Source organism: Aricia agestis, chromosome 4 (assembly GCF_905147365.1).
Source record: "Aricia agestis chromosome 4, ilAriAges1.1, whole genome shotgun sequence".
Taxonomy (NCBI): Eukaryota; Metazoa; Arthropoda; class Insecta; order Lepidoptera; family Lycaenidae; genus Aricia; species Aricia agestis.
The window spans coordinates 9331202-9345118 of NC_056409.1; the positions used below are offsets into that span (position 1 = coordinate 9331202).

General features: G+C 35.1%; 2 protein-coding genes across 3 annotated transcripts; one reads left to right on the top strand and one right to left on the bottom strand.

Annotated features, from left to right (window-relative positions):
* Positions 1-3366: 3366 nt before the first annotated feature.
* LOC121726438 lies at positions 3367-9082 on the top strand. Of its 2 annotated transcripts, none has more exons than XM_042113815.1 (12): positions 3367-3636; positions 3779-4395; positions 4495-4595; positions 4716-4846; positions 5215-5480; positions 6732-6899; positions 7098-7268; positions 7488-7725; positions 7796-7946; positions 8251-8336; positions 8507-8641; positions 8918-9082. In XM_042113815.1, exons 1-12 carry the CDS (start codon positions 3519-3521, stop codon positions 9034-9036), a joined length of 2301 nt encoding a protein of 766 aa, XP_041969749.1. In that variant the 5' UTR covers positions 3367-3518; the 3' UTR covers positions 9037-9082. The 2 variants fall into 2 exon arrangements, with proteins under 2 accessions (XP_041969749.1, XP_041969748.1); XM_042113814.1 differs by having other exon boundaries at positions 6732-6892; positions 7091-7268.
* Positions 9083-11239: 2157 nt separating this feature from the next.
* Positions 11240-12559, bottom strand: LOC121726452 (protein YIPF2). Its single transcript, XM_042113834.1, has 4 exons — positions 12283-12559; positions 11984-12162; positions 11697-11897; positions 11240-11623 (listed from the first exon to the last, which is right to left on the bottom strand). Exons 1-4 carry the CDS (start codon positions 12464-12466, stop codon positions 11294-11296), a joined length of 894 nt encoding a protein of 297 aa, XP_041969768.1. The 5' UTR covers positions 12467-12559; the 3' UTR covers positions 11240-11293.
* Positions 12560-13917: the final 1358 nt, after the last annotated feature.

Here is a 13917-nt window from a genome sequence, read left to right on the forward strand (position 1 = left end):
CACATACGAAATCAAGCCATCGGTAAAATAACAAAAATTTTAGTAAAAATATATCTTCTTCAAGTAACAAATGATAGATCAGCATCGGCATTGATTTCTTTGGATTTTTCAATAAGTTCGCTGTATTCGTGGCATTAGGTAGATCGGTGTTCATGTAATCCTTGCTTTTAACTTTCTACAAACAAGGATACGGTAGACAGGTAGACAGGAAATAAACGAATGTCAAAATTGTTTTTGTTCCTTCATTCCTAAGTTTAGTGTTTGTATTTTTCAAGTGGTCTATGAGAAAAAAAAGTTTGGGTACCTTTGATTTAAAGCGTTACTTGTTTATTTTGTTACGTGTAAAAGAATATTTAATTAAGTTTCCTAAGTATTGTAGTACTATAAAACAACAGTACACTCCGGACAAACCTTAGTAGTTTAAACTTTAAATGGAGAGTAACTATAAATAAATTTTATGTATTTTTTATGATAATAAATAAATAAATAAATAATAATAGTATATATTAAAATAATAGTATTAGTTGCAAGTACTCTCACTACTGCTAAGTGCTATCCATAGATAAAGTATTATAGTATAGATGTAGTCTTAGCCCGTTATCGCGTGGCCATTTTGTGCTAATTTTCAGACAAGTAGTGTGCGTTTATTTTTTTGAATATTTCTATTTGTCGATTATTTCGAAGCACATTATGATACTGGAAAGAAAGTCAATTAGTTCATGATATCGATTAACTATAATTCAAGTGATGAGAATCCGTAAACACACGTAAAAAGCTATGCAATTTTTATAGCCAAATTATTAATTGATGTGACATTTTTAGCACTAATGCCAATAGCACGAATAAAGGATTAATAAACTTATAAATTATCTTTTTAGCTTACAAAAATACCCATTGAAAAACCCAAAAAACGTTGTTCAAAACTTACGTATTTAATGTTAATTCCGCGTGTTTGAGGCATTCTTTGACCATTCTTATGGTTTATTATTTAGCGGAACCACAAAACTCAACAATATCTAGCATTAAATGTTCACTAAAAACCTTTATTAACACTTTTATTACATGAAATATGCAGACCGACTCCTTTGTTATGTCCTAGTAAGTAAGACATAACATTACACGCTTTTGACGCTTACACCGATGTAAGGTCTCTTCAGTCTATGGTGCTATCACTATCAAGTATCAGCGCCAATATTGTTACGTAGTATATGACATTCTCTTTGGCCAATATGGCGAATTGCAAACCTCATTTTTACGTCAGATTTAGTTCTTTTCCCCCGCATTGGGGACGCTGATTCCGCTTCAAATAGGCACAAACAATAGCTGTCATTTCAAAGGGTGTCATAACTCATAACTCATTTAAAGTCCAGCGTATTGTACTTGTAGTGAGGTCAATGCATAGCACGAAGCTTCGTACGATAAACGCATGTGTGGCCGCGGGCCAAGGGCTTCATAACGTTATCGAATACCCGAAAAAATATCGTTACATACCGGTATTTTCGTAATGGTAGCCAGATAACGGTATTTTTTTATCGATATCTAGTAACATAACCAAAAATATTGTTATAAAAATACCGGTAAATATAACGATATTTTCTGGTATCAGACCGTATGCGGTATGCGTCGTGCACCAAATCTCACTCACAGCCCAACTTCCGACTTCCGAGCACCAGTTTTTATGTCCATGGGAGAGCCATGCTTTGGCACGAATGGGCCGGCTCGACCGGAGAAATACCACGTTCTCACAGAAAACCGGCGTGAAACAGCGCTTGCGCTGTATTTCGCCGAGTGAGTGAATTTACTGGAGGCACAATCCCCTCCCCTATTTCCTTCCCTACCCTCCCCTATTACCCTATTCCCTCTTAAAAGGCCGGCAACGCACCTGCAGCCCTTCTGATGCTGCGAGTGTCAATGGGCGACAGAAGTTGCTTTCCATCAGGTGACCCGTTTGCTCGTTCGCCCCCTTATTTTCATAAAAAAAAAACTTTGACTTAACCAGTCAATTTGTTTAGATGAATGCAGAAAATTATACAAGGTACCTATGTCCGTATTTATTTACTTGTTTTAATTGTGGCGAATGCGGGGGATCGGCAAAATATGGATAATGATTTGTATGTCTTAGTATTTATTACTAGAATTCTAAGTTTAATACATATATATTTTGTAGACCGTAGTTAAAAATATCAACACATTTAAAAAAGGAAGCACAAAATTATATGATAGCATTTACAAAATACGTAGGTATAATTATAACACGGAGAATATTTTAAGGAGCGTAGCCCGTCGGATCAGAGGCGCTTTGCACACGACGGGCGGGGCGGACCGGTAGCACAAAGGGAATCCTACAATATCTATTACCAACGCACACCAAGGGCAACGCGTGGCGGCGCGAGGCGGCAGCTAGCTCAATTCTCTCTATCTCCACTAGAACGAACGTCCTGAACTGACTGCCTCCACTCGTGGTGTGCTTTGTGTACCTACGCGGTGAGGGCAGCTGCAGACATCGACGGGCAGACGCGGTCTTTATTCCTTCGTGGAAAAAGAGCCTGCCTCACCCCGTCGTCTGCAAAACAACAGAGTCCGCCCGGCAGCCAGCGCACGGCGCCCGTGCTGGCAATACAATAATTTACTATACAAACCATAAATCAGTAATATTTGAACAAAGATACTGAGCACTGAACTACTGAGTACTGACCATGTCATTCTAAATTATACGTCATTTTTCCTATAATATACAAGGTGTAACAAAAATAAGTGCTGAAAGACCAATTTTTTTTTTCACTTTTGTATGGGCAAGCGCCCGAGCGTCACAAGTTTCCCCATAAAAAAGTGAAAAAAATTTTTGGTCTTTCAGCACTGCAACTTTCACAGTGAGCTCTCCATAAGTTACTCTCCATAAGAACATAAGGAACACATACACACCCTAAAGTATTATCACTTATTTTTCTTACACCCTGTATACCCTACCTACTGGTCACCAGACACGTCTAGTTTAATTTTGTGCATACTGCATACTGAATTGACTATGTACTAATTAAGTACTTATTTTACAAAAGGTAAGTTATCAAAGAACATATATTTACCGTTATAAATCCTATTTACCGGTATTAATTCCAATTTTTACCGTCATTTCTAGTATCGGGTTTTTCATACCGTTATATATGCCCTTGAAGCAGTAACGTTATGAAAAAATACCGGTATTTGAAGCCCTGATTATTTTATGATTATAATACGTAAACTTTGATCGTCGCAAAGCGGCTTTAGTTGGTTACATGTTTTTTGCTGTACAGTCTATACAATAAAAAAAAGCAGTAAAATTTGACAGCTGACGTTCCAAACTCGAAAAAAGAGGACAAAGAAGGAAGCCAAACCGCAAGATTTATCAAATTAAATTATTGTATTAATTTCAGAAACTTTTGCTTAGGTCAAGTCTAGACGTCTAGTTATTCAAATAAAATACTCGAAACACACTATACCGACATACCGACTACACATTTTCTTTATGTAACACTTTTATAATGTCGAAACGTTTTATCTACCAACAGCAAGTCGGGGATAGGAAAAAAGCTAAATTAGATGTTACTGCTGCAGATCATAATTTTCCTCTAAGTCAAAATGCTGCTCGATCCAGCGAAGGTATAAACTATCATATTTATTACATTTTTATTTCATCACACACCTACTCAATCGAAACTATTAGTTACACGTTATAGTGTTTATATTTTCATATTCATATTTATTTATTTGCTTCAAAAGTGGTTTTAACATTTCATTTCAGTTACTAATGAAGCTAACACATGGGGTGATGATAATGATGATGAAATCCTTCTGTTAGCTAGTCAAGCCTGTGAGGAGGTATATGGAGGTCAAGATATTAGTTTACTACCAGACTACAGTATTGCTATGCAACCCTCCTCCACCAGTACTCAAATTTGTGAACCAGTTCCGAGCACCTCTAAATCAGCATTCGCATTCAAAAAGCCCATAACTCCCGTTAATATAAACAAGGTTAAAGAGAGTGACAGAATATCTTCCCCACTTCCTGGTATATCCTCTAAAGTAAAGAATGATGGTATAAACATAAGCGAAGATTTAATTTTGAGTGACAAAATATGTGACAACCTTGACCCAAACTATGCATATAGACAACTTCTTCAGTTACAAGAGGAAAATGCTAAATTAAAATCTGAGAATGGAAAACTTATGGAAAAATGTGTAACAAAAGAAGGGGAAGCGTCCATTTTGAGGAGTCAGTTAAAAACATGCCAAGTTGCTGTTGATAATGCAAGGATAGAAAAAATACAAGCCCAGGAGAAGGCACAAATGGAATGGTCAGAAAAACTCTTAGCAGCTAATAATCAAATGCAGGATTTACGTACACAACTAGACTTTAAGGTACCTGTTTATTTCATAGATCATATGCCTAAAAATGGTTGTAAATAAAATATATTTTACCAACATATAGAATAAAATAAAGTTTTCTATTTTTTCCAGAATTTGGAAATTATAAGCATTAAAGAAAAATGCAAAATGTTGGAGTCATCAAAAGTAAAGTTAACACAAGTCACGATAGCCGGAAATGATATATCTGCCAGGTAAACATTTGAAATTTAATTTAAAAGCAGTATTCCATAATTAATACATTAAAAATCAAAATATTCCTATGGCTTATAAAAAGTATATAAACTCAATAATTTTGTATTCTTCATTTCCAGCCAGAAACTTAACAGTAGTTCCATAGCTAATGACAATAACAGAAAAAATAACAGAATCAAGACCATATCAAACGCAGTACAAACAGATGGAAAGTCACACTTTCTAAAATTAAGTACAGTATTAAGATTGGGTATGTTTTGTCATTTTATTTAGTGAACTATTTAAGAAGCGCTTACACGGGTAATATTATGGCAATAATTGCTCGGTGACACGAATGGAGCGATCTGGAGCAATATGGAGCAATTTATTTCTTATCGCTCAATGTCATATCGCTCAAATATTCGATGGCCACATCATTCAATATTGTATTGCGCAATATTGCTGCTTGTTGCTGCAAATTGCTTGATGTAGTCGTGATATCAAAGTTGACGAGAATTGACTGGAGTTGAGCAATTTTAGTTGCCCGTATAAGCGCACCATAAAAGCTTGCACAATTAATAATAATTGTGGTGTCACAACTGTCACATACACTAAATTGTTAAATTGTCCATTTTTCAGATTCGTCCAATTTAGATGATATACTGCCCTTGATATTGGAGCCTACTATGGAAACGTGTTCGCTACTTGACTTTAATGAAAAGTTAAGAAGACCTGTTGATTTATCACAGAACAAATGCCGCATGCTGTATGCCTTCCATCAACTACCATCCACGCCTCATACTAACAAAAGAAACAAAAAGGCTAAAATATCATTACCTTCCATATACAAAGATGTAGCAAGCATCATAGCACATCAAGGACATACTTTTGAGAATAATATTAGGGTGAGTGTTTGAAGAGGAAATATCACAATGTAATCAACAGTAGTCAGTAACCCCCAAATTAATAAAAATATTACACAATGATTACTTGTATCATTAACCATAGTCTGCTAGTCTTTGTCTGGAACATTAAAGCAGTTACAACTGATCTTGAATAATTATTTAGTATTTACTAATTAATTATTATTTAGTATTTACTAAATCCCACACTGGTTTCCGTGACGGTGGCCGGTTTCATTATAACCAAGCCAGTTATGCAGGAGTAATTTTATAGTGCCTAACTCCTAAGTGTATGTGCAGTACACAAGAGCACTCTATTCCTTTACTCTCATAACCATGAGAGGAAGGATTCCATTCTCATGGATGGAAGACCCACACGACTGGCGAGAGATCAGGTTTAGGACCGACTTTTTACATGCCCATCTGAGGGTAATCTTACTTGTCAGACAATCAGGTGATCAGCCTGCATTGCCCTAACAATACTTGGAAATAATATGTTTCCAGCGCAGGAATCGACCATGGGGGTTTTACTAATTATGTAATCTATACTAATATTATAAATGCGAAAGTATCTCTGTCTGTCTGTCTGTCTCGCTTTCACGCCAAAACTACTAAACCGATTGTAATGAAATTTTGTATACAGATAGTCTAAAGCCTGAAAAAGGACATAGGCTACTTTTTTTACTGGAAAAAAGGGTTGTAAGGGGGTGAAAATACGAAAATTTGTTCAAATTAAGTTAGTTCCAAAAATTCATACTAGATGGCGCCGTGCGTCTCTTACATCGCGCTAACGCTTGCCCAACATCTTTCTATAAGAGGTGGTATCATTTTACATTCGAGTTTCGATTTTTTTCGATTGTTATTTCTTTTCTACGTTATTATTAATAAGTCAGTACTTTATATTATATACAGTGACGTAACCTTAAACCTATCAATGATAAATAGTTTATGGGTAAAGTTGTGTAATTGGGGGGCTAAATAAGCTTTAAAATTTGGCATAATGTATAAAGTTTAATTTTAAAAAATGAAATAAGTATTATGTGCACACTGCACAGCTGTTTTGATTTAAGGGGTACCAGGGTTTTTTTTTATAAAAGCTTTTGACACCAATTTTGTTGACATCGCGCGCTATAAGTAAACCGAAGTCCACGCGGACGAAGTCGCGGGCAACAGCTAGTATCTTTATAAGTAACAGTTTTTGAGTACTTATAATTTTCTTTTATACAAGTTTACCAACCATTTTTCTTATTTCAGTTACTTGATATAGTTAAAGAAGTGTTGTCTAAAGTTTTGACGGAGCTAGACACAATATCACAAAGGATGACTTCAGCATTTCACAAGGAAATGGATGAAAAGTATATTGAAGCAACAAATACCATGCATCTAATTAATAAGATTGACCTGATAAGTGGAAGGTATTTTATAATCTTTACCTTTGAGACATTAGATATTACAATAAAATATTGAAATTGAACACAAGTAATACTCTAAAGTCTACAGGTTCTCTTCATATTAAGTATAATAATGGAGTAGTCCAGGTTTTCTTTTTTTTAAAGGCTTTTAAAGTTTATATTTTTACTTAAACACTTTATATTATTATGTTAAAATTTTAGGTCTATAATAAAAGATGAACAAGGAATATTAGCCAGGCGGCTATTAGCAATTTTAGTACTTATATTAGAGGATTCCAAAAATTTTAATTCTTTAAAGAAGCTTATGGATGATGAAAACTCTCCTTTAATTGAGATTTTAGCTAAACTTACTAGAATGTGTATATTGTTAGACAATACAGTAAGTAAATGTTCTGCTTATTTACTCATGGGTTATTGTCAGGGCAAAATTCAGCTTGCACAAATCACAGTTTTGAGTGGGCATTCCGCACTTCCCTAGTTTACTGATGATTTTCAAGTCAATGGCTAATGTCAAACAGAAACCTATTAAAAACATTTACCGTATTGCCTTATTACCAGAATTATTATTATCAACATCATGTTTATAACTTTGTTTCAGTCAACCGCTATGTTTTACAGCGGCTTGTTATCTTCTGTGTTACATCTTCTAGATGTAACTAAAAGGGAGTCTGACCTTACTATAGTGAAGAATATAATCCACGCCCGGCCTATGCCATTTGTTTCCTGTCAAATATTGCTTGTGTTGACACATACAGGAAAATATGTGAGAAGGCTATGTACAAAAAGTGGAAATCTCAAAGTTGACTATGACCAAGGAGTTTTATTGTATAAAAATGGTAATAAACTTTGATTATTTAAATTAATTGCAATTTTCTTAATGTAGTAATAATTGTATTTATTTTCTAGACTCTTGTACCTTGCAAATTATCTACAAACAAATAGAAGCAGCACTTAAATGTGCAGAAAGGAAAGAAATTACTGGGGCAGTGATTTTTATAGCTAGAAATTTACTTTTACTCTACAACTATATTAGTGTAGAGACAGAAGACAGTTCAGAGTAAGTTATATAAAATAAGTGTGGGATTTACTTTTAATTTTCTTAGAGTTATGTCTTTTTGTATGTGTTACCAAACAAATGTAACAACCAGCTAAAAGCCGAGCTTTGTTTTGTTGTTTTTGGGCTCGCGTCGTCACACCTTGATTGATTGATGATAACACAGTACACACTATGTTAAAGCACAAATCAATAGGCGTGATAATTTTTCCGTACAGTGTACTACAAAATGTACAAGGTTGTGGGATATACTAGGACTCGCTTTGCTCGCCCTGATAAATACTTTTTAAATTGAATTTTTTTTCAGATGTGAATGTCAGCTTGTTCTGTTACAAGTATCGGTTCATGCTCTCAAGATTTGCTCCACCTATTTGCTTCCAGAGACCACTGCAGGTAAATAATATTGATAGAGTAAAATATAATTATATACGAAATTACTGTTGAATTAGTTCCTGACAAGTCTATAGTACATTTAAGGCAAAATAACTCTGAACTATTAATATTATAATATTGCATTATATGCTTTATAATAGTTTATAATATTATGTTTTTTGTCCTGACAGATGACGTCACGCGTGCGGACGCGCGGCGCATCTGTGTGGGCGGGGCAAGCGCGCTAAGCGGGCAGGCGGCGCGGCTGAACCGCCTGCGTTATCACCGCGGTCTGCTGCTACAAATGGCGGACGTGCCGGAAATCGGTGATTATATTTTTGGAGCTCAACTAAAGTCATAGTACCGGTATTAAATTAAATATGAGATTCAACTAAGTATGGCTCTTTATCCATCATCGAATCATGTGGTTGTTTTACCAGCAGCTTTATCATTTTAGGAAACATCCATGTTCCTGTAAATCAATAACTGTTATGACTTAAGGACTAACATGCATAACAGCTTAATTCATTATGGGAAAAGACTTGTCAAGGATTTTACCATAACAGAATAAATTACTTATTTCTGCTCTTTTTGTCTCACAGGTAATATATTATCAGAGGTTCTGAGCACATTTCAAGCAGTACCTGAAGAGCCGCCTGTCAGCTACCACAGTCAGGCTTGGATTCAAAGTTTTCAAAAATTCACCCTGAACTACGAATAAGTAATATAAACTAAGGAAGTTTATTATTCGTAGACCCTGAAAATCTAAATATTGATTTATGATAATATTGTGATTTTTACTACTGTAAATAAAATATTATAGTGTGGGAGCCCTAGAACATTTTTTTTTTTGTTATTACTATCAAGCTATTTTTTTGTGTGTAGCTTCGTTTTGATAAGATCATAAGACGAACAACATTTTTATTTGCGAAAAATCTCGAAAGTGGTAGCTGACAGAGATAGAAAGGATTTCATACTTTGAATTGATTGTCCTAAAAATATAATTATGGACTGTTTTATTTTTAGGACAATGTTACTCTTAAGTTATATAACTACAAAAAATCTGCTTGTTAGGGTTCCGTTTTAGGGTTAAGTAGTCAACCGAGTTTTGTTCATTACAAAACCCTATATTAACGGAACCCTAACAAGCTGATTTTTTGTATATTGATAGATTAATAGTCATATAATTTAAGAGTAACATTGTCCTACAAATAAAACAGTCCATATTTTAGGACCATCAATACAAAGTATGAAATCCTTTCTCTCTGTTAGCTACCACTTTCGAGATTTTTCGCAAATAAAAATGTTGTTCGTCTTAACGAAATGAAGCTAAGTAGTCACAAAAAATTAGCTTGATAGTAATAAAAAAAATTGTTCTAGGGCTCACGTACTATTATTTTTGTATGTCTTTATTTGTTTGCTATTATAAGTAGGTATTTTATTTTTGTATGTTTGTAAATTTAGTACTTAAGTACATATATCTATTATCTATAAATTTTGGATTTCGGTGGCGATAAATCGATCTAGCTAGGAATCATTTTTAGAAAATGTCATTTTATTCATGTTTTAGCGAATACCAAGCAAAGCTCGGTCAAATAGCTAGTATTAGATATTAATTATATCAATACAACTAGATGTCCCGCGCGGCTTCGCCCGCGTAATTAGGAATTTTACAGAAACCGTACTATTTTCCCATAAAAAATAGCTATACTCCCTTCACGTGGTTCTTACTCTAGATTTGTGCCAAATATTGCCATTAAAATTGCTCCAGTAGTTCGTGAGATAAACCCTTTCTAATATTTCCCCCGTTTTTCTCATGTTTTCATAATCATGGAACGATGCATTGTATAATATGGTAGTGATGATGATGATGATGAATGTAATTTGCATAATAGCATATGCTTTCCGTTCTTAAAACAATGCCGAAACTCCCAAACTTGTATCTATAAAGAATCAGGAGTTCTCTCAGCACCTTCCGAACCACGGTATACCAGGTATACCTCGGTGCAAAATCTTACTTGCTGGTAGCATATGCTTAGAATACTTCGCACGAAACCGAAGTCACCACTGTATGTTTCCCTATAAATTTTGAGGAGTTCCCTCGATTACTTATGGATCCTTCATCAGATCACCACTTTTGTGAATATAATACCAAATTGGGATTTGGGATGATACTCTATATACCAAAAGAAAAATTTTGAAAATCGGTTAACAAACGGCGGAGTAATCGTTGAACATAAAAAAAACGAACATAACACCTCCCCCATTTTGAAAGTCGGTTAAAATTGTAGCCTATGTCACAGAATATAAATATTAGTAGTATCAACCTATGTGTTATTCTGATGTATAAGCTATATTATTGTAAAGTTTAATTTAGTTGAAAGAGTAACAAACATCCATACATCCAAACAAACTTTCGCCTAATATTAGTAGGATATAGTCCATTTTTAGGGTTCCGTATCCAAAGGGTGACCTTATTACTGAGACTTCGATGTCTGTCTCCAGGCAGTAACTCAAGAACTGCAGCTATAGCTATTAGCTAAACTTCTAAAATTTTCACAGATTGTGTATTTCTGTTGCTGCTATAACAATAAATACTAAAAACAAAATAAATATTAATGACTAAAGTACAACAAACATTATTTTTTTGGCCTTTTTTTGCTTGTATTCAATAATGGTAGCAGGTAGGCACTTCAAATACTCAAAATATTCTTAATGATATTTGTACTTATAATATAATTAATAATAAAATTAAAGTAAATATGTAAGGGGGGGGCTCCCATACAAAAAAAAAACATTTTTGCCTACTTTTGCTCAATAACGGTACGGAACCCTTTGTGCGCGCGTCCAACTCGCACTTGGCCAATTTTATTTATAATTTTTGAGGTCACAAACAAAAACAACTTATTACATAGCTTTATATTTTTAAATATGGAATGAAAATTTTAATTACTTTAATTATAGTACAATTTAAAATATTATGTTGGTTTCAATGTTGAAACAACTGGTGCACTGGTAACACTCACATCACTACTTGGTACATGAAAGAAGTACAGCATGAAACCAGTAGCAAGTAAAAAGTGGAAAGCCAGTATAGACCCTATCAGTATCAAGCTGTACTGAGACTTCTTCAATGCTGGCATCAACCAGAATATGAGAACCGCTCCAGATACAAGGGCTGCCATCAAAACAAATAGCCACTGCAGCCAAGACACTTGTATTGTCCACAGGATGGCAACAGGAATGTATATTGAGAGTGAATATCCATACAGGCAGAACAAAGACATCATTGTTGGTGAATTTGAAACCTGTAAAAACAATAAAATTGTGAATTCACAAACCAATAAATTAATGTTCTATTATCATTTAGTTAAAACGTACCTGAGTTTCTATTTCATCTTGTCCATCTGGGCGCACTGTCCATTTTAAGGCTGCCCACAGGGCCAATGGAACAAGCCAGACATAACAGAATATTGCTGTGGCAGCATATGACACAAGATGAAAGTCATATCTCCAATGGACTGCTTTATTTGCATTTTGTAGGTAATTTGATATATTACCACTTACAGCAATTGTAAATATCTGTAATTATAAGAAATAATATGTTCACCAATTTTTTCCATTTTTCATCCCATTTCAATTATTGGCACTTAAAATTTTTTGCTTACTAATGTCACAGAAATCCATATAGGTCCATACAAATCTGGCTTCCCCTTTATTCTTTCATCAAAGTAGTTACGTGACACCTTTTGAGGGAGAACTGAAGATATAATCCTTTCCATGACTTCATCGGTTTGTACATCGAAATACTTTTGATAATACTCAATTGTCCAGAAGTTATGATTAGCTGAAATAATGTTGTGAATTCATATTATAATCATAAATATTTAAAACATTGAAAAAAGTACAGAAAGGGCAAATTGGCATGTCCATTAAAGAGTAGTCACTATTAGCGTCAATAATATACTTGTGGGAGCAGGTTGTTCATCAGCTGGTGACTTTGGCTCTTCGAAATTATAATTTGGGGTAGATAAAGTAGAGTTATATGGATTTGTATGTACAGCTTCTACATCAATACGCGCACTGCGTTCGTTGTGTTCAGGACTGTAGTCCTGAAAGTTCAGTAATTCTCCAGTGTTGACGTTTGTCATTATTGAGGCCAAACCGTTAAAGAATTAACTTTTGTTTAAAAGTTAAATACAATTTATTAAAATTATTATAAAATCCACGAAAATCGCAAATGATGTGTCAAGTCAAAACTATCACTTGTGTCACTTGTCAATTGAGGGATTTTCCATGGATTTTCCTATTTTTTTAATTTGATTGTCAAACAGTTTCCATTTTAGTAACTAGATGGCGTATGGGTAGACAACTATCGTTAATACCAGGGAATACCATCAATAATTGCTACAAAACTGGGCAAAAGAATGTAAAACTTGATACATTTCAATTTAAAAAAGACGCAATAATATTCAAATGAATAGGATAATAAAGTTATAATAACGATGTTTTAGCTAAAATTCACGGAAGAAATAGCCCTATTTACCTTTAGAGGACCGGTTGGTCTCTCTAAGAGTTCACTAGAGGTCGGAGGAGTATGGAGTAAAACTCGATATACTGTGGTGAACTGAAGTGCTTTATTGAGAGATTTGTGCTGCTTATATACAAATTTTTACATAATTATTATTATTACAAACTGTACAGAAACTAAAAAGATTAATTTTGATTGGCCAACAACATTAGAAAAGGACATACAGAAAGGGATACAAAATATTTACAGAAACATGAAAGAGAAAAAAATTGAGTAACAAATATTTACAAGGTTTTACGATTGCCGCGCGAGAATCTGGCCGCGCCGCGGCTCGCGGCGCTGGCATCGCCCGAGTATAAATATGGGCTCTCGCGGGCCGCGAATTGAAATGCCGCCGGAAAGCCCTCCGTCGTCTCGAAAGAGAAGTAAAGTCCAAAATTAAAGAACATAAAGCAGAAAGATGGGACCGACTTCTGAGCGAATTAAAGCCCTCACACGTGGCCTACTGGCCCCTCGCGAAAGCCCTTAAAAAGAACACGGAGAGCGATATGCCTCCACTTGTCAGACCAAATCGTCCTCCTGCACTGGTAGATGAAGACAAAGCCAAAGTTCTGGCCGACACAATCGAACAACAGTGTCGGCCAAGTACCCTCCCGATTGACCCTGCGCACCTTAGGATTGTCGAAAATGAGGTGGAGGACCGACTCTCGAGACCACCAACGGAGTCACTAAGACCGGTGGACTCAGAGGAGGTCAAAGATATCATTAAAGGCTTACATGCCAAAAAAGCCCCCGGACAGGACGGCATCTCAAATAAAGTTCTAAAAATGCTCCCCTCCGAAATTATTCAACTTCTAGTGAACATCTTTAACGCCCTTTTAATAGGATGTTCATTCCCAGACATCTGGAAGGTAGCTATTGTAATAGGCATACACAAACCGGGGAAACCCCGGGCGGAGCCCAGTAGCTACCGACCAATCAGTCTCCTTAGCTCCCTTGGCAAAGTTTACGAGAGAATAATTCTCAAACGTCTTAAAGACGTCATCCAAGAGAAAAATCTCCTTCCAGATG

Excerpts from the sequence above, each read along its gene's own strand:
- LOC121726438 (XM_042113815.1), top strand. The coding sequence starts at position 3,519 with ATGTCGAAACGTTTTATCTACCAACAGCAAGTCGGGGATAGGAAAAAA. Across the intron at positions 4,396-4,494 it reads GTACACAACTAGACTTTAAG|AATTTGGAAATTATAAGCAT; the intron begins GTACCTGTTTAT and ends TATTTTTTCCAG. Across the intron at positions 4,596-4,715 it reads GGAAATGATATATCTGCCAG|CCAGAAACTTAACAGTAGTT; the intron begins GTAAACATTTGA and ends CTTCATTTCCAG.
- LOC121726452 (XM_042113834.1), bottom strand. The coding sequence starts at position 12,466 with ATGACAAACGTCAACACTGGAGAATTACTGAACTTTCAGGACTACAGT. Across the intron at positions 12,163-12,282 it reads TGAACAACCTGCTCCCACAA|CTAATCATAACTTCTGGACA; the intron begins GTATATTATTGA and ends ACATTATTTCAG. Across the intron at positions 11,898-11,983 it reads TATGGATTTCTGTGACATTA|ATATTTACAATTGCTGTAAG; the intron begins GTAAGCAAAAAA and ends TTATAATTACAG.